Below are 21728 nucleotides of genomic sequence, written 5' to 3' on the forward strand. Positions count from 1 at the left end.
GCATCCGGACTGCACTGCGCAGTAGGTTACTGTCACTGGGCCACCCCAGGGGGGAAAGGGTATTGTCCCTCGTGTCATTCATAACAAGCAATAGAAAACAAATTGTCTACGGTTGCATTTTCAGAAGATCTGAGTGTTGGGGTAAAATCCCAAACAATAATGGTGGGTTTGGTGTCAAAAGATTGAATGTAATCAAAGTAGAGAGAGAATAATTTGGAAGTCATCTGCCCCACAGATAGGTGGAGAGTGTGGGATGGCAGTATACTGGGATTGTTGGGGGTGGAGTATGGCCACTGGTGAAGGTAAGGGTGTTTCATTGTATGACTGAGACTTAAACCCAAAAGCTTTGTAACCGCTCTCACTGTGATTCAATAAATAAAATTATAAAAAATGGGGGGGAAAAGAATAAAAGGACAGTCGGTGACAATTCAATCTTTCTTTCCTTGGTCATATAAAACATTGTTTTTTCTACTTCTGAATGTTTACTAATTATAATGCTTTACTATACCATGGTCATCTTGCATTAATTTCTTGCAACTGCTATACTCATTATTCTTTTAGCCTTGACCTCTTATTTCTCCAAATTACTTTAAGTTACACTTATGAAAGTCATCTCAAGTGTACCTTAAATAAGAATTAGTCAATTCTATTCGCCAGCCCTATAGTATGAACCACCACTACAAGGTACCACAATGTCTAGCAGTTATTATTTTCTAGAACTACTTTAAGGTAATATTAGATAAAATCCTGTAATATTTCCAAGACAAAAGTACATTTCTTTGTAAAATAAAAGAAATATTTAGGTGTGTCTGCTTGAAAAAATGAAGGAAACTATGTGAATAGCAGCAGCCACCGTTACTTTTCTAAATTCAGCAAACTATTACCTCTTCTGGCTTATCTCTATGTAATAATGCAATTTTCCTAAACCAAAGATGCTGCTTCTGAACAACTGCCAGTATAGTTGATTTAAGCCAAGCACATTTTCCTCTTCCCACCAATTGCAGAAGCTTGAAATCTTTCACACATAAAAACATTCAGGCTGACTACTTAAGAATTAATAGTCATAGTCCATAGTAAAAATAACAACCCATGGTATTATGTATTCTTTAAACCTTAGCATCTGATAACTTATAAAGATATCAAATATTTAAGAATTAAAATACAGGGCTAGAGACAGTAAAGTGAGTAAGGTGTTTGCCTGGCACATTATCAACTCAGGTCTCATCCCCAGCATCCCATATGGGTCCTCATGCACCACCAGGAGTAATTCCTGAGTGCAGAACCAGGAGTAACCCCTGAGCATCACTGGGTTTGTCCAAAAGCAAAAAAAAAAAAAAGTGAATTAAAATACAAACTATGAGGAAATTCTACTTCAAAATCTTTCACATCAACAATACAGATTACATGTTTAAAAGAATAAAGAGGTTTGAAAATTAAGCATTAATAAAGGAGTAAAGTCAGTTTCAGAGAGAAAACTCTTAGTAAATATAAAGCTGCAGATGCAGAAATTCTGAAGATAAGAATTTGCCACAAAGATTCAGTAACACCTCTGTTCTAATATCTGGGATTTTTTTCTCTTGAGACATTGAAAGTTACCTTGTGTACAATACGTCTGCATTTTTTAAAGTACTACTAAGTAGGGGGTTATGGAGTAACTAAAAAAATGAGAAGACAAGCTTCAGAATACAATCTGAGAGTGTTTAAAGTTAGAACAATCTTGGTATCTCTAGCATAGGATGCTATAATAGTCTCCTAACTCATCTTACCTCTTTACTCCTACACACTTCCAATATAATTTACAAATAACTGTCAAAGTGATCTTAACATAAAACCTAGCTCTAGTTACACACACACACACACACACACACACACACAAACAAACAACTCTGTTTCCTAATTCTCTTTAAATTTTATTCTAACATCTTCCAAATCTTAACCTTTCTCCTATTCCTTCTGTACCTTCACTTTTTCCAGATACAAAGGTTCAGGTTCATGAGAAAGAGCACAGTGGGTAAGGGTGCTTGCCTTACATGCAGCTGTCCTGGGTTTGATCCCTGATGCTGCATCCCATCTAGTCCCCTGAGCACAGCCAGGAGTGATCCCTGGTACTATATCTCATCTGGATTCCTGAGGACAGTCAGGAGTGGTCCCAAAAAAAAAAAAAAACAGTTCACCTACTTATTAAACTTTATAGTGAACCAGAAACTGTACAATATACTACAGGTAATATAGTAAGATTCTCTCTCTCATAGAGGAGCTGGAGAAAGTATACAGCAGATAGGCTGCTGGCCTTGCATACAGCCAACCAGGGTTAAATTCCTGGCACCCTATATAGTCCCTTGATCCCCACCAAGAGTTATCCCTGAGAGCAAAGCCAGGAAGATGCCCTGAACACAGGGCCTAAAAATGGGGGGGAAAAAACCCCTCTCTCACAGAGCTTAACTTCCAGTAGTAGAAAGGAAACATAATAAATTGGTCAATAAGGTAATTCAAGATTGTAATATGTGATATAAAGCAAACCAGGATGACTTAACTTATGGTCCTGTTTTTTTTGTTTATCAGAGCACATAGAAAACTTATAATTTTATTCATTTTACTACTTATTTTAGGACTTAATCTCCATAAAAGTATAATGTCTGTCTTGTTCACTGTTGCATCCCAAAAGCTAAAGCATACTGCCTAGCATGTTATTCAATATTTATTTGTTAAATAAATGACCTATTTCACCCTCTTTCAGAGATAACTAAAGTGAAGTTTTCATGGTTGCTGAAGATCAAAAAAGTCACTGGCACGGTTAGGAGATGGCTCAAAGGGCTACAGTGCATGCTTTGATCCCAGAGAAATACACCTGCAATGCCCCACCGCCCCCCCAAGCACCGCCTGCTGTGATTACCAGTACACCAAAGAAAAATAGTCAATGATAAGAGAATTTAAATGAGACTGGTTTTATTTCAAAATATTGATTTCAAAACTAGAATGATGTTTCCAAATAGATAACTAAAAAACAGATAAAAATATTTTAAAATACTTTAATATTTTATTTTCACTTTGAACTTTTTAAACACAAGATTTAAGTGAAATTGTCTAAGAAAAAATATTTTCAATACCAATAAAAAGTTGATTTAGGACGTTAGTGCGGTAACATAGCAAATGGGGCATTTGCCTAGTATGTGGCAGATGTAGATTCAATTCCTAGAACCCTATGTGGTCCTATCTTGTTCACTGGTGCATCCCAAGAAACTAAGAACGTACCTGCTAGGAGTGAACCTAGACTTAAGCACAGAGCCCACCAGGAGTGATCCCTAAGCACAAAGCCAGTGTGGCTCAAAAACTGAAAGAAAAAATAGAGTAGACATTTATACCAATTTCCAATTAATGCATGTTAGAATGAGATATTATCAAACTGTAAAAACGTTATGATAGGGGGCTGGAGTGATAGTACAGCATGTAGGGCATTTATCTTGCATGCAGCCAACCCGGGTTAGATCCCTGGCATCCCATATGATACCCTGTGCACCACCAGGATTGATTCTTGAGTGCAGAGCCAGGAGTAACCCCTGAGCATTGCTGTGTGACCCCAAAAGCAAAATAAAAAATTCATTTAAAAAAAGTCATGCAAACCTAAATGTAATACATTTTTCCTAAGCTCTATTTGGCACTCAATGATATTTTCTTTGGTTGAATAACTGAGTACAAATATTATTTTGTGTTAGCTGTTAAGTCTACAAACTTTTAAAAATTAACCTCAGTGTCTAGAAATTCTGTAAAATTTCATAACTTGCTCATTCCACATTAAATAATGCCTTAGAACAAGGTCCATTTATTGTATATAGCCATAAAGATGTGAAACCAAAAAAATTTTTCCTAATAAAGATTTCCTTTCTAAGAGCTGTAGTAACAATACAGGGAGTAGGGCATTTGTCTTGTACAGAGCGCACCAGGTTCAGTTTCCAGCATCCCATATGGTCCCTCAAGTACCACCAGAAGTGATTCCTGTGTGTAGAGCCAGGGACTACTGGGTGTGGCCCAAAAAACAAAACAAAAAAATTTTAAATAATTTTATTTCTATAAAGCAAATTGCAACATTAGTTAGGAAAGTTTTTCTCTCAACACTTTATATTTAGGGGCGGCTAGTTTTATTATATTATGTAAAAATGTTTTCAGAAAATAAGTAATCTTTACCTATTTCTGTCCTAATAGAATTATAGAATATTACGATAGTGATGTACATTATATCATTAGCTTATATTATTTTCTTCAGAAAAAAAATGATTCCTAACATGTCTAGACCTTCTAAGAATATAATTCAAGGGAAAAAAATGTTTTATCTACTGAAAGAACTGAAAGGTTTAGTTAGAATTCAAGAACAAACAACATATACCAAGTTCAGGAAAGTTTCTAAGTCTACTTCTATATAACAATACAATTTATTGTGAAGAAAAAGTTTCACATAGATATCAAAAAATATCATCTGAATAATGAGTATAAGCTATTACAATAATCTGACCATTATTTTAAAAACAATGAGCTACTGGTGCTTAGACTTCTTTTGTTTGAAATCATAATGAAGACATATTAAATCAAACTGTCAATTCCTCTAAAAGAATGTTGCGCACCCTCATGTTCTTATTTCCCCAGCTCTAGGTTTGTATTTCAACCATGTTTATAATCTAAATCCATTATCAGTCTGTAGAATTTCTTTAGTTATAAAAGACTTCTAGAGCCTGGAGATATAGCACAGAGACATGTGTCTTGCACTTGGCCAACCAGATTTGCCCCCCAGCACCCACAGCCTTACCAGAAGTGATCCTAGAACTCAGAGCTACAAGCCTGAGTAACACTGAGTGCAGCCCAAAAACTAATTTTGAAGTGGCTTTCTGTCCTATATTCCATGTGATGTGGAATATTCATAAAAATCCATGTATCATCTATTCCTTTCTTATTTTGTTTATAATTTGTCACTGGGACTTAGTATTTTGAACTGAGATTGTTCTTCATGCACTTATAAACACCTTTGTATCATATATATCAGTTCCTCAAGAGCCAAAATTCTTTCATCTCAACTTGCCTTTCATCCATGACCAAATTTAATTCTTAACAAGATAAATATCATTTTCAACTTCCTGCCAAGACATCTTTTACTTAGTATTAGGATCTATTTCCTCCAATATGCCTTGCCTAATGAAAAAAAATCTAAATTCTTCAAAATTACAATCTAATCTTGTTTTAGCACCCCCTGTCTGTCTCCTAACTCGCTCAGCTGGTCCAGGAAGAGAGCAGAGCTCAGCTACAGCAGATTCATTTTTTCTTTTGGAACCATTTTACCCTATATTCTGTATCTTGTGGATTAAATTATGGGCATATTTTCCAACGTGCATATTTTGTCAAGGTACATACTTACATGGGTATGCACTTATAGTTATATACTTACACAGTTTCATCAAGAGATCAGAGAGAATAGGGGATTATTTAATTAGGTCAATATGCTTTGTAAGTTTACAACCTGCAGCTGGTCACTGAATTAAACAAGATATAACAGATTTAATAATAATCAGCATTATTAATTAATTAAGATATTAAAAATATCATAAAATGTCCATGTCTGATATACAAATTTTATATAAATGGGAACTGACTATAAAGCAGAATGTACGTTTTTCACTGTAGCACAATGTCAAAAAATTTGATAACCACAAAAACTGAAGATCTAAGGTATCTTGTAAACCTATACTACTCAAATTACATTAAAAAATCTAATCTAAGGATCACAGATATGCACATTAAAAAATGAACAGAATTTAAGGATACTGAAAACACAAGCAAAATTCTTTTTTCTTAATAAAATGTCACTATTAAAGTCTATCCTTAAAATAATAGAATCATGGGACCAGGGAGATAGTACAGTGGGAAAGGCATTTGCCAAGACCTCGACCAACCCAGGTTCAGTATCTGGCATCCCATATGGTTCCCTGAGCCCCACCAGGTGTGGCCCAAAAACAAAAATAAGACTATAGAATCATAAAAAAAAAAGTTTAGACATCAGATCATCAAAATTAAAGACTTTAGAGTACAAAATACATGGATTAAAATGCTTGTCTTGCATGTAACAGACCCCAGTTTCTCCTCAATACATCCTACAGATCCCTAAGCACAGCTAGGGGCCACTCCTAAGCAGAGACCCAGGAATAGGCCCTAAGCACTATTGGGTGGGCACTAAACTCCTCCCCTCCCTCCACCCCCTCAGGTTTATAACAGAAAGCAATAATCTGGGCTTTGGGCTGAGAATATATGTCTGAAGAGGTAATACTTCTCTGTCTTAAAACAAGGAGTTAGCTAAAGGAGGAAGAAATAACATGGACAAAGATATCTTTTGATTATACTATGAAGGACGACATACTCGTCAAGTCAAACTGCAATTTGAGTCTGCAGAGCTAAAATACGGAATTCATGATGAATTATAAAAATAGTTTACCAAGCAGCTATGTGACATTTAATCTTCAAACTCTCTGAGGTAGCACTATTATTATCTGTATTTTGTAAATTACAAAACTAAACACAAAAGGTGATATCCCACTGTTAAGTTGCAAACCCAGAATGTAAACTGAAGATGTCTACACTAAACTCCAGATATCTAACTCTACACAGCGTCCACACCTGAGGTTACTGAAATTAGGCAGCAACCAAACAATAGGGGACCTGTAGGCCTCTACAAAACACTTTAGATTTATACTGAAGGTGACTCAATGAAAAACATTTTAAGTGAGAGTGACATACTCAGATTTATTTTTTAATGAGACCAATTTGGCAGCTATGAGATGAACTAGAAGACATAGTAATAGGAAGCGAGTTAGTCTTAGCTAGAAAGGTACAATAATTGAGATAAGTCAAGTGACAAATAAGTTAGACAATGGCAGTGCTGACACCAGAATCCAAGTTCTAAATTACTTTAATGTAATAAAATTACCACCCTTTCCTGTCCACTATTAAAAAGAAACTAATTTTTTCACTGAAGCCCATAAACAGTTTAAGAAATCTAAACCAAACTCATTTTAGGGGTCTCTAAGAAATAAAACCTGAACATTAGAAGCACTGAGTACATGAAAATGACTATCAAATCTAGCTGGAGAAATTAAGGAAAATCAATTGCTATGTGCAATAGTTTTCTTTACCTTCTTTACTACCTTTCCTTCCTCCAGACTATTCCTGGAACCTTCATGTTCAATAGTCAATTTGAAATCAATGTTATGTCTAGACATGACTATTATAACCTAACAGAATTAAATCAAATGTGGTAATAAGTATTCTCTCTGGTTTGGCCAAATTTTGGCTTAAGCAGAGATGATTGATGAATAATAAGAGAAAAGACTTTTTGAAAATAAGAGTTAAAAGAAAACCAAAACGTGTCAAAAAGAGACAAAGTAAAGTTCAAGTCATGTGATTCCAAGAAAGTTCACTATTCATGTGTATGAGCATGTGTGTGTATTTGTGTATTCATTTCAAAAACCAACAAATGAAAAATCAATAGGGAAAAAACCATCTTGGTAAACTCCTAAACATTCTAAATTCAATGGTTTGTTTTTTTTCTTGTGGCTGAAGTGGTGCTCAGAGCTTGTTTACTCCTGGCTCTGTGCTCAGGGGACCATTTTTAGTGCTGGCGTACTAGAATTGAACAAGGATCAAGCTCATGCAATGGAACCCTTGTACTGTCTGTGACTTCATCAATTTGCTTGCATTTAAACTACAAGTTCCTAACCTTTTTTTGGTGTGCTATCCACCCATTTTTCAGACCAGAAAATAAAAATTAAAACAATAGTACGAGTCCCATTAAAAATGACTATTTTTAAGCAAACAGATTCCCTCTATTGTACTTGAGACTGCTCATGCTCCATGGATAATGTAAATTTGGGAAACACTAATTTAAACCATGGATGAACTTTCTTTGAATCACTCTTCATGCTATACAAGTGGTTCCACCAGCAAGATGTCTACAGTATACCCAAGCATAAAAGGGACAGAGTGAGGAATAGGAATAGCAAAGAATCATGGGGCCAGAGAGATTGTACAGAGGATAGGGCACTTGCCTTGTACGCAACCAACCCAGGTGGTGGAAAATGTGGGGGAAATTAAAATAAAAAGAAATGGGGGAAATGATGAATTATAGAAACATGGAATAAAAATTGAAGCAGGATTACGAACTCCAAAATCAAGGTGCAAGAAATTAAAATCAGATTTATGAGACACCAAAAGTAGAAAATGAGAGTACGTACAAAAGTAAAACAATTAAATTTAAAAAATTATTTTACAAAACAAACAGTCAATTTCAAGATTATTCAAGTCTCAATTGGGCCAGAAAGATAATACAAGATGTAAGGATACTCAATCCCAGCATATTCCCAACCTCTAGGCACTGCCAAAGATGATTCCTGACCTCAGGAGCACTGCTAGGTACAACCCAATCCCTTCCCCTCCACACATTTAATAATTTAAAAATTTGTTAAATAGCTTGTTTTTTTTTTCCCATGAAATAGTAAATCTGGTGAATCCCAAAGCTAAGGACCAGATATATCTAATAAAAGATGATTTACAGAGACTGGCTTATATACATACTTCATGTAAGAGTGACTTCAAAATTACTCCTCTCAGTGGTATAGTGCTACTTATTTTAAGGAGTTCCCTGTAATTCTTCTCCTGGCTGACTAGGATAACCTCTTTAAAACCAGAGTTCAAAACAAGGTAAGCGCTTATTAATGATGGTCAAAATTCAACCTTAAGGACAAGGGAAAGACAGGAAAAAAAGAAAAAGGACAAGGGTATGCAATGGATAATAGAATATTACTTAATACAGCCTAAATGTTCTCATGGTACGCCAACACCCAGATCCAGATGAGACTCAATAACATTAACAAATCACTTTTAAATGTTTCTTGAAATTAGTTACATGTACACAAAATTCAGGAAACATGTAATAATAAAATTCTTCCATATGAAGCTTCCTTATGGAAGCTTTACAAAACTTTCGGTTACCATATTAAATCCTGCCCCACCCCCACGCCCCTACACATAAACTTATACTAGTGATTTCAATAATGATAAAATATCCTTAAAGATGATTACTATGGCAAAGAAATTACTGGATCATAAGCAAATATTATTAGAGCTTGGATACTTGACCAAATCATTTCTCATATCCCTGAATATGCTGTCTACATTAAGTATTTCATCATAAGAACTGCAAAGAATTTTTCATAAGTTAACAAAGAATTTTTGTTAAAAGCAAAATGGGATGAAATATTATGTAAACTTTTAGTTTTCCTAATTCTATCAATTTTAATAAATAATGAAAACTCTCAAAACTAAGTGAACTGGAATTCACCAATACCTTCTATTTTTAAAATTTAAATTAAGAGAAGCACAGTACTTTCACTGATATAATACTGCTTTTTTAAAATTAATCGTTTAGAACTGAGCTTATTATGTCAACACTACTGACATTTTGAGCCAGATAATTCTTTGTTGTGGAAAGTTGTGCTATGCATTATAGAATGATTAGCAGTATCCTATCCTCTACCCACTAGATGCCAGTAGCACACTCTCCCCTCCTCCCCCAAAGCTGTGACAACCAAAAATGTCTGCAAATGTGTGTGTTGGGGGAAGAGAAAGGAGGTAGGGGTGGAGAAGGGAACAAAATCACCCAAGCTTGAGAAGTACTGGCTTATAATAAATAGAAAAAAAAATATTCTTAAATTGTGGGAGTTGAACTACACATGTCAAGATATTTGAATCTGATCACAGATTAAGGCATTCTGCCTCTTAGAAAAACAAAGCCTTTTATGCCACTTGTTAGCCAAAGTTCAGAAGAGTCCCAGAAGATTCACTGCACTGCTAACTTCCCCTCCAATCACACACATTCAACTCACAGAAATGCACAAACACACACACAGTACTGATGAACTGAAGAAAATGAACATAATTATTTATATCCATTTCTCATTTCATTAAAATATGACCAGATTGCCACAGCTCCAAAGCAGCAACCAGAAATCAAAGGAATCCAAGTTATTCAACACAATGCATGAACCACAACAGCTCCATCACCAGGTAGGTTAAATCAAAGTAATTGTTAAATTTACCCCCACAATGTAAAAAATTGTGCAGAAAGATTACAAATTAACAGAAAAGAGGAGGAGTAGGAGGTGGAGGAGGAGGAGGAGGAGGAGGAGAAAAGGAGAAGGGAAAGAACTGAAGCAGATTTGTGTTTTGAAACAGATTCTGAGCAAAGACATGGAGAATGAAATTCAAAATCAATGAGAATCTGGAAGCATCTCAGATTCACGTGAAAACTAAAAAAAAATTTTCCTTGAATAAGAGAGGAAAATTATACACTTGGCCATATCCTACGGGAGTAGTTTGCATGATCAGTCTCCAGAAAAATATCATCAGATGAAAGTGAAAAAAAAAAATCGAAGTTCACAAAATTCTAAAGACAACTGCAAACATCTTTCTTAAACACCTGAGATAAAGCTGCTTTACTACTCTTCTCCATTTGATATTAAGTATCCAAGCACTCACAAAATACTGACAACTTGAGAAATGTTTTAGTTCTCATAAAAAATGATCCTTATGCTGCCACCCTAGCAGATTATCACCTATTAATAGTAAAATAAAGGAGAAAATACTTGTTTAGAATATATTTGGTTCAAAAGACCTTTAAAAAATCAGAAATTTATATTTAAAATTATTTATGCATAAACATAATGTAAAAGGCTTTCAATTATCCTCAGTAGGATTTAATTTTAGTTCAACCAGGAATGTCTATTTCACAAAACTATACCACTATTTAATATTAGTATAATGTAAGTGAAATATCAATATGTTCTTTAGCAACAAAATAACTATTTCAAAATTTTAGCTATTAACCTGCTTGCTCAGTGAAAATCCTCCTAGAAACTAAAGCTTAATTCCTTTTACTCTCAAATCAAGCAAAGAAAGCTGTAAGATCTGTAGCGACAGCCTGCTTTTCCAGAAGTAATACCTTGAGACTGCTCAAGAATAATCTCCTTCACCAATTACTGTGACTCAGGTTTGGGAGGGAATAATGTCCACAATTCCTTGGTCAGTGGCCATGATGCCCCTCCTCCTTAAGGGCAGGAGATCATTTAAAAAAAAAAAAAGGGAATTTAAACAAGAGGAGTTCACCACAACATACAGAGGCAAAGGAGAAAGAGTACTACAGGAGAAATATAAGCTAGATGCTTAAGTCATGTAACAAATGCAAGCGGTTTAATGTTAGCAAGGTCTTCATTCATTTCAGAGACACCATTGTTTATCCTCCTCCCAAACCATGCACAAAAAGAACTGTCAGCCTGCCTTAAGCATATTCCTTCTTCCATTTAAACAGACATGATTCTTTTGGTTAATCTCTGGCAATGATCGCCATTTCACAACACATTCAGCCCACCCGGAACTGATCAATACAACTACAGACATAAGACTAGACTTTATCCATTTATTTAACCACAAGGAAATGTACCGTTCAGCAAAATTCTATACATTACAAAAGATTCTATGGGGGGGGGGGGCTGGCGGAGGATGCATGCACACACACACACACACACACACACACACACACCAACCAGAGGTACACAAAGAAAAGACTACCACCCTCTAATTTCCCTGTGGCAAATGAGATAACGACAAGGCAATGAAACCTGTCAGTTCAACCCCCTCCCTCCCATAATTCTACCTCATAACCTAAGTAACTGAATATTGAATTTTATGATAAATACATCCACTGTGACTTAAATATTTTTAATCTACCTCTCCTCTCCTGTAGATCTGCATGCCTTTTGAAGCTGGCTGCTGTATTCATTTATATAATTTTGAATACAAAAGACTAGATAGTTTTTCAACCACTGGTTGCAACCATGGAGCATTATCACAAAATCCAATTCCACCAAAAAAAAGGTTGGATTCCTCTTCCCATCTCGGGTCAAAAACCTATTTTGTGTCTCTAGTCAATGTGACGGTAGCAACAATTTCAAATGGGCCATTCTAAAACGAAAACAATGCCTCCGATAGAATGCGTTTAAAATAAGAGTTCCGTAGGTAAGCAAAATCTATGCCAGCAAAGAGCACATAGATGGTGGTGGAACGCCAAGCACATAACCAACACACAGTGGCGTTCAGAACCTCTTGACTGGGTTACAGTTAATACTCCAACAACAACAACTACAACTATTTTTAACACTGCTGGACGCTAAAGTTAAAGAAAACGTGAGGGGACACCCCGATGAAATTGCTGATGCGATGCATTGTTTCTCCGGGTCAAAATTCAGTGGCAACTGACTCGGATCTCGGTCGCGATAGTCACCGGGAAAGCACTTCATTAGAAAGGATGACCCCCTCCTCCCTAAAGTAAGTAAAAAAAAAAAAATGAAAAAAAAATCTTAACGTGGAGGATATGCCTGCCGTGCTCCCCCCACATACCACACACACACACACACACACACACACGCCACTACATGGCATTTTCGAGGACGCCTGTTCAGCTCGCAGAACCTTTGCAGAAAATTGTCACTTGTGGTATTTGCGGCTTAATTGCCACCGAACGAGCGCTGTCATCCCGTGCGACGGCCACAAAACCATGCCTGACTTTCTCACTTCCACAACCGAGGCGGCGGCGCTCGGAGCAGGTCGCCCGGCTCACCCGAGACGAGGCACCGGCACTCACGGAGGTTCCCAGCTCGCGGGCAGCCCTCAGACCCGGGGAGCGGGCGATCGCGAGGTGCAGGGCGGGGGCGCGCGAGGGGGAGGGGGCAGGGGGTGGGGTGGGGGAAGGACCCTCTCGGGGTTCCGCCGGAGCTCGGCGACCCCGCCGCGGCCGCCGCGGCCAGCAGCAGCAGCAGCGGCGGCGGCGCCGCGCCGCGCTCCCGGCACCTACCTGAAGAGCAAGAGATAAGAAAGACGGCAAACGCCAACTTTGCAGCAGCTCCCATTTTCCCGAGGCGCCAGGGAATCCGTAGTTAAGTTCTCGCTAGATATCCAGTGCCCTGGGTCTTCCTCGGAGACAAAACTCCTGGTGTAAAATCAACCGTCATATAACATATTCGGAAGCCCCGACCAAAAAAAAAAGAAGAAGAAAAAAAAAAAACACCGTTCACGGGGTTTTAAAAAAATAAAAAGCACAACAACAACCACCAAAAAAAATAAATAAATAAAAATGTACCACGGGAGGGAAAAAAAAACCGCCACACACACGCACAACACACAAAACCCCACAACGAAAAGCCAACAACAACAAAAGCGGATTTAAATCACTGTCAAAATCACTGTCAGCTCCGCTCGCCTCTCGGAGCACTCGGAACAAAACGCCAGGCTGAGGCGACGAGGAGGCGGCGGCGGCGGCGGCGGCGGCGTCCGCTGCCGCCCGGACAGTCCGGGAACCGAGCTGGGTCCGACGTCCGGACCGACCTTCAACCCGGACACCCAAAGTCCGCGGACCACTGGCGACTGAGCTCGCGGCGGTGCTTGGCCGAGGCGGCGGCGACGCGGGGAAGGAGTGGCGGGTGGCGGCGGCGGTAGCGGTGGTGCAGGCAGCGGCCAAGTTCTGGTCCAGGCTCTGGCTCCGGCTCCGGGCTCCGGGCTCGGCCGCGTTTTCGGTCCCCTGGCCTCGGCCGGCCCCGCCCCCCAAGCTTCCGGTTCCGGCCCAAAGCTGGAAGCCAGAGCACCGCGGAGGAAAGCTCCGCCGCGGCGGCGGCGGCGGCGGCGGCGGCGGCGGCTGGGCGCAGCGCGCGTGCCGGGCCGGGAGCGCGAGGAGATTGTCGGGGAAGCGAGGCGGGCGCGGGGGAGAGGGGGGAGAGCGCGAAGGCGGGGCCGGCTGGAGGCTGAGGAGGCGGGGCGGACGGAGCCTCGTTACCGCGAGGCCTCGGCTGCGTCCGGCCTGCTCGGCCTGGCTCGAGGCGTTGGGGAGCGGGAGCCCGCGGCCGGGCCCCGGGAGCGCCCGCCCTCTCGCCGCTGAGCGCCCCGCCGGCCTCGCGGAAGCGCCGCCCGAGCCCGGAGCGCTTCAGCGAAAGCCCGCGAGGAACCGGATCCCGAGGCGGGGCGGGGTGGCCGGTGACTCTCTTCAGCGAGGGGCGTCTGCTGCGCCCCGTCTTTCCTCTGGGGGGACGCCTCGTCCGCGCCGAGACTCCGGGCGCCGGAAGGGGGTGGTGGGAGCCGCTCCGCCGCGCCGGAGGAGCCGCCGGAGCGAGCTGGGTGCGCGGGAGCTTCTGTCTGGGGCTGCCGTTCCCTCCCCGCCCCCCATCCAGGACCCCGCGCTTGGTCCCACCCCTGGAGCTCCGGCTTAAACGTATCGTCTTTGGGCTCCAGGAGAAAACCCAACTGGCGGAGGACGCGCTGCTGCTGTCCACCCAGCTCCGGGCACGTCCACTGCAGGGCGACCCCCTGTGCACTCTGAATCCGCCCCCGCCGTGCCTTTGAGACCCAGAAGCATTGCGTGGGGGAAAGAAAGGTTCTGCGGGTAATAAAGAGGTGCGAAAATATTTTACTGCGCGCCGGACTGAAAGCCTGCGGAGTTTCAATCGTCGTCGACGGGGGCCTGGGGGGGGGGGGGGGGGGAGCAGGGGAGAGAGACCCGGGCAGTGTTTACTTTGCTGGATTGTTCCTTTAGTACCTACTTTGACCCCTTCCATAATCCCGAGCGATTGCTTTACCGAGGCACGGTGCTAGTCACGGAATGGGACCCAGAATTTTAAAAAATAAAAAAAATAGAATGCCTACCTCAAGGAGCCCACATCAGTTGCTACATTCCAAGTAGGCTACAAAATCTAGGCAGAATGAAAGGTGCTAACTTTTGTCATATATCACACTTCAGCGAACCTCCATGAAGGTAGGAATCTTATGTCTTCCCACATTTTATTCGTGAGCTCATAGAGACCTCATAAATAATTGTATAAAGCTTAGGGGACACGTGCCTTTTTCTTAGATACACTATCTCACAAGCTTTGCAAATGTTTGGTTTTTTTATTTAAAAACAATAAAACAACTGTACTGAATGGTGATTCATGTTTCACTTGCTGTGTACTGATTCCCACATCCCCCCCCCCCAACAAAGCCAAGCCTTTTCCCTTGTATTTATAGTGTTTTATTTTTCTATTCCTCTAAATTACTCTGTATTTCTGGCTATTAAGTTCATCCTGTAATTATCTGCCTATTTCTACAACTTGTCAAGGCTATTAGTAATCACTGCGACTCTTTAAACTCTCTCCAAGATTTCTAGTTCCCAAGTTCTCGAGGTGCTCAGTACTTGATACTGTGCAACAGTTGAGAACAGTCCCAAGTTGATCTTCAAGGTGTCTAAACAATCTTATATTATGAAGTTCTCTGGACTTTGTAAGCTGATTAAAGCAATAAATATAAACCACTTTCCACTCACTGGTTACACTAAATTGCTCTAACATTTCTGGAATCGAAGAGTATTTTCTTTAGAACCACCCTGGATCAGGCCTTATTATTGTCTTATCTCTGCATCACCTCAATATTTTCTGAATTGTGAAACTAGAGTAAGTGGAATAACTGGAATAACCAGAAATAAGACCAAAGCTTGAAAATATATCTTATCTCACTGTAACCTAAATGTTCTTGTATAAGAATGTAAAAGAAGATAATACTTTTCTGTAGTATGAGAGAAGCAACAAGTAAAAAAGTCCTCTTTATTCTCTTTTTATGAGTTAAAATAAGGACATAAGAAATTGGCAACTAGTAGTAGTAGCTATTTTGTTTCTAGATCTGTGTTCATTCCCAACCTCTGCATTTTTTTTAATTCAAAAATACACCTAAATAAGACAAGACAATGTGTAAATAATTCCCACTGGTGTTATGCTTCAAAAGAGGCTAGAAGTGCCTGCAGCTAACCCTACTTTTCCTCTCTCTATTGTCTAGAATTACTTTTCCTTATCCACAAATCCAGCACCTCCTCAACACAAGTGCAAGCTGTAAAATCTAGACTTAGAAAGGACAATGAGAAAGGAGAAGGAAACATGCAAGGCCTAACATTCTAATATCCCTCAGTCTCCAAACCTGAGATGTAGCCTTGTAACCACTAGTTGCTAGAATTTAGAGTTTAGTACCTGATAAATTCAATTGAATTACGTGCTATTCTCAGCGAGAAGAGTTTTGAGATACCCAATCAATATAGAGATGCAAGAATGTGTTAGCTGAATGAGGAGACAGGTTAGCATGAGTCACCGACTGCTTCCAGAATAAAGGATGATTTCTTTTTATGCTGGAAGCTTGTCTGATTCAAAAAGGTATGAACTAGGTTAAGCCTCCAGCTCTGCAGCTGGGGAGATGGTACAGTGGGTAAGGTGCTTGACTTGCATGCAACTCACCGCAGTTAGATCCCAAGCACATATGGCTTCCAAAGGCCATCCAGAAGTGATCCCTGAGCACAAAGCCAGGAGTAAGCCCTGAGCACTGCCAGATGTGAGCAAAAAAAAATAAAACTTCAACTCTGAAAAATAACTGGAATTCAACTAGACTAGAGCTAAACTTACCTGTGATGTTGAGATAATATGCTATACTGTAAGGATATTTACTTTAATCTGTATTTGGACATATTGACAGACACATAGAAGCATATGAACTTGCAGAACTTACTCCATCTTCAGGAAAATGTTTGGGTACTTTTGGCCTTAAGAGAACTATTAAACTCCTTGGATGAAGCACTTTTTAATTTTTTATTTTGGTTTTTTGGATCACACCCAGCAATGCTCAGGGATTACTCCTGGCAGTGCTCTGGAGACCATATGGGTTCCTGGGGATTGAACCCAGGTTGGCTGCTTGCAAGGCAAATGCCCTACCTCCAGCACTGAAGTACTTTTTTCTAATAAAAATGTTTCCTTGTTTTTTGTTTTTGGGCCACACCCAGCAATGCTTAGAGATTACTCCATACTCTGCACTCAGAAACTGCTCCTGGTGGTACATCAGAGTACGATAGGGCATGCCAGGGATCAAACCTGGGTCAGCAACAACATACAGTGCAAACTCTCTGTCCACTGTCTGGTCACTCTTACACCAATGAAATACTTCAAAGAAGCATTCTTGAACCTTTTTACACCTGCAGACCAGTATCTGTCCCACATACCTTTCCACAGCCTGGCAGTTAGAACCAAGGCAGTAGACCAGTGGTTTTAAGCTTCCCTATAACCTGATCTGTGGACGGGAGGTTGAAGACTACTGTCTTAAAGCAGCATTTCTCAACTCTAGCCTTATGGTCCCAGACTTGGGGCTCCAGGATGTCCCAAGAGGAACACAAATGAAAATCACATAAACTGAAGACCACATGAAACTAGAAGGCCAACTGGTAGGTGAGAGGGGAGACAAAGTCAGAAGGGAGCAATATTTAGAAAAAAGGTTGATAACACTGCTTAAAAGTATTTCTACTGCTTTCTAGCCACTATTAAAAAAAAAAACTACACCTGTGTTCATATAAAAATGACACTACTGCAGTGGCAAAAGTAATAAATTTGTTATATGCCAAGTGTTGGAATCATTATTCATGGCACACAAACTTGGTAACTTTGTTAAACAAAAGAAGCTAGGTAATATTCACCATATCTTCCAAAAATATCTGCTCCAGCTGCATGATGGTGTTAGGGACATGATTCCTGCTATCCTAGCTTTTACTACTGTTATACCTCCCTTTCCACTTAGATCTAGCAATAGCATTGTACTGTACCACTATTTAAGAGTTGAAAGAGGACCAGAGAAAGGGTCCAGAACCATAGTATAGCAGGTAGAGTTCTTGCCTTGCATGCAGTTAACACAGATTCAATCCCTGGCATCCAAAATTTTTGACCCTTCAAACATTTTAATTAAGTTTTTGCTGAAACCACCACCACAAAGTTTCATTCTCTCCATGAAGTAACATCCAATATTTCCTCAGTATTTTGTTCTTCAATTTACTGATACCTTTATAGGATTTCACACTGTTACTATCCTATCTCCCTTTTGTAACACACTTACGTATGAAATACCTCTCTCAGTTTTTAATCTTATCTCTCTGACTTATTCATCTCTTTTTTCCTCACTTTAATTCCTCTACTTGTTTATTGTTACTGTGTCTGGCATATTGAATACTCTCGGTAGCTTGCTGGGCTCTCTGAGAGGGGCGGAGGAATCGAACTCGGGTCGGCCATGTTGGCTGCTTGTAAGGCGAACGCCCTACCCGTTGTGCTATCGCTCCAGCCGGAATGTAGGAAATTATAAGGATGCTCTTTTTTTATTGTGTTTTTACATTATTGTATATATTTCAACAGTAGTTTTACACAGCTCATTAGAAGTTATTGTGACTCACCACTGTTATTCACCATGGTAGTGGAAGTTCTTGCCACAGCAATTAGACAAGAAAAAAATACCAGTTGGGAAAGAAGAAAAGTATCTCTGCTTTTGTATTTTAAAGAAGTCTGAAATTATGATCATTTTTTTAAAAATTCAACCTCGGGCCCAGAGGGGTAAAGAAGCTTGTCCTTTTTTTGGTGGGGGGTGTTATACCTGGCGATGCACAGGGCTTTCTCCTGGCTCTGCACTCAGGAGTTACTCCTGGCGGTACTCAGGGGACCATATGGGATGCTGGGAATCGAACTCGGGTCGGCCGCATGCAAGGCAAATGCCCTACCCACTGAGCTATCTCTCCAGCCCCAACATGCTTGTCTTCTAAGCAACAAACTCTGATATGTTCCCACGGGAGATCACATGGTCTCCCAAGGACTCCCAGAAGTGAACTTCCAAGCATAGATCTGGAAGCAGCCTGAGTACTAGCAGGCTTGAAAAACAAAAGTAAAAACAAAAATACTAATTGTAGTCTTACTTCCTAAAAAAAAAAATTTTAAGTAAATTTTCACACATCACCAGCCAACCACCAAAGTGCAAATTTTCCTCCACCACCGTTTACTAAACCCATATTCTTAAGTCTGTATATTCAAGTCCCTCTGGTGACCTCATTTTGTGGTCTGAATATAGTAGGGTCGGCTTTGGATTGGTCTTTCTGTTCTTTGGACTTTTCCTACCTGTTTCAGCATGCAAATTGAACAAAAAATTTAGCCACACTTTATTATATTTCATTTTAACTTATATCAGAAGAATTTTAATCAAACCAGTACTGAGGATTTAAGAGAAAATAATTGTAAAATTATTTTCAGTAATTTTAGTGATTCAAAATTTTGTTTTCTTTATATCCAATATCTGAGTCTTTCTCTTTCTGACTTATTTCTTTTAGTATGACACCCTCTAACTCTGTATATATTGTCACAAATGGTGAGATTTCATCTTGGCCACTGTCCTCCCGTTGTTCATCAATTTGCTCAAGCGGGCACCAGAAACGTCTCCATTGTGAGACTTGTTGTTACTGTTTTTGGCATATCGAATACGCCATGGGGAGCTTGCGAGGCTATGTCATACAGGTGGGATACTCTCAGTAGCTTGCTGGGCTCTCCAAGAGGGATGGACAAATCAAACCTGGGTCAGACATGTGCAAGGCAAATGCCCTACCCGCTGTGCTATCACTCCAGCACAGAAAACGACAAAAATTGGCCACAATAAATAACACTGCAATAAACATGGGAGTGCATATTCATATCTTTTTAAACTTAATTTTATGACAACTGTATAAGATATATAGTTGATAGAGACTTTATAATATTTTTTACCATCTAATAGAAAAATTTAAAGTTAAGTTTCAAAAAATGTACTAGAATTTACTAATTCAAATGCACTAGAAGTTAGAAAAGAAAATTGGCAAAGGAATCCACTGTCACTGTCACTGTCCTCCCATTTTTCATTGATTTGCTCGAGCGGGCCAAGTAACGTCTCCATTGTGAGACTTCTTGTTACTGTGTTTGGCATATCGAATAAGTCACAGGGAGCTTGCCAGGCTTTGCCACGTGGGCGAGATACTCTCGGTAGCTTGCTGGGCTCTCTGAGACTGGTGAAGGAATTGAACATGTTCTCTAAATTAAAATCAAGTTTATGAAACAAGGTGCTTATTTTTAGAACTACCTTTTAGTGGCATTTCTCCTACATAAAAATTGTATTCAATTTTTGTATATGGAAAAATACCCATTTTTTGTATTTCTTCAGAAACATATATTGTATATATAAGATAAAGTACCATGCAAAGAATGATATATTTAGCACAGCGGTAGGGCATTTGCCTTGTGCGCAGCTGGCCGGGCCGAGCCAGGTTCCATTCCTCCGCCCCTCTCTGAGAGCCCGGAAAGCTACCGAGAGTATCTCGCCCGCGTGGCAAAGCCTGGCAAGCTACCCGTGACATATTCAATATGCCAAACACAGTAACAACGAGTCTCACGATGGAGACGTTACTGGGTCTGCTCAAGCAAATTGATAAACAACGGGAGCACCATGCTACCACCGTGCTACCTTGCTACTCTTTCTTATGATATCACTGTATCACTGTATCACTGTATCACTGTCATCCCATTGTTCATCGATTTACTCGAGCAGGCGCCAGTAACGTTTCCATTCATCCCAACCCTGAGATTTTAGCAGCCTCTCCTTACTCATCTTTCCCAATGCGGGAGGCTCTTTAAGGGTCAGGGGAATGAGACCCGTTATTGTTACTGTTTTTGACATATCGAATGTGCAACGGATAACTTGCCAGGCTCTGCTGTTTTTATGATATAGTGACACTAATTCAAAAAAGCATTGCTGAAAGCCAGAGAAACATCTGAATGGGCTGAGTGCACGCTTTGCATGCAGAAAGTTTAATTCCTGGCACAACCAGGAGCAAACTCTGAGTTCTAAACCAAGTACTACTTTACTGGATATAGCCAAAAATAAATCATACGATATTTTCTAAATTGCCACAAAATTTAGTAATATTTATCATTCAAAATTCTAATTCTAGGAACACAGAAATAGCCCAATGGTTTGAGTACATGTTTTACATGCAGGTCTGGGTTGAATCCTTGGTACTCATGATTCTCTAAGCATAGAGACAAGAGTAGTCCCTGAGCACCACTGGCTATGGCCTAAAACAAATTTTTAAAAGACATGACAAAACTCTAATTTTAAAGAATTTTAAATAAGAAAAGGCAAAGAAGAACAGATGTTTGTTATTACTATGAGTAGAAGTGATTTTTTTCACTCTGGCAATAGAGAATAACACATGTGTATGATATATACATTTTACAATCAAAAGAAAATCTGTTGAGGACAGAAAGATTATTTTCCTCTATATATTTTTCCCCCTCAGGCATAGGTACACTGGATTTTCCCACCTGTTTAAGCATGCAAATTAAACAAAACACTTAACTGCACTCTATTGTGCTTCATTTTAACTTAGATCAGAAGAATTTTAATCAAAGCACTACTGAGGCTTTAAGAGAAACTAATTGTAAAGTTATTTGCAGCCATTTTAGCAGTTCAAAATATTATCACATATATTATGTGAATTTCTTTGTGGTCAAGATAAGTTAATATTAGGCTATTTTGGCAAATAATTGATAATTTTATCTTATTTTTTTAGGTGAACAAAAACAAAGTTTGAATAGCTTGCCTTGGGGGGGTCTGGAGCACAGATTGAATCAGCAGCAGAAGTAGGGTTATAACTCCAAACTACTGATTCAAAGCTTAGTCAAATGAGCCATGCTTTTTCTCAAGTAGTAAGCATATTAATTGTCCCTCCAAGCAGGAAACAGATCTTTAAATGG

General features: G+C 39.7%; 1 protein-coding gene across 2 annotated transcripts in view; it reads right to left on the reverse strand.

The window, feature by feature from the left end:
• The window catches only part of ACVR2A (activin A receptor type 2A), a 103409-nt gene extending 90273 nt beyond the window's left edge, over nucleotides 1-13136 (reverse strand). For both annotated transcript variants that reach the window (XM_056117588.1, XM_056117587.1), the window contains exon 1: nucleotides 12941-13136. In XM_056117588.1, the coding sequence (XP_055973563.1) occupies nucleotides 12941-12995 (55 nt within the window). In that variant the 5' untranslated portion in view covers nucleotides 12996-13136. The remainder of the gene's footprint in view (nucleotides 1-12940) is intronic.
• Between the last annotated feature and the right edge of the window lie 8592 nt (nucleotides 13137-21728).

This window comes from Sorex fumeus, unplaced genomic scaffold (assembly GCF_029834395.1).
Source record: "Sorex fumeus unplaced genomic scaffold, SorFum_2.1 ptg000035l, whole genome shotgun sequence".
In the NCBI taxonomy this organism is placed as follows: domain Eukaryota; kingdom Metazoa; phylum Chordata; class Mammalia; order Eulipotyphla; family Soricidae; genus Sorex; species Sorex fumeus.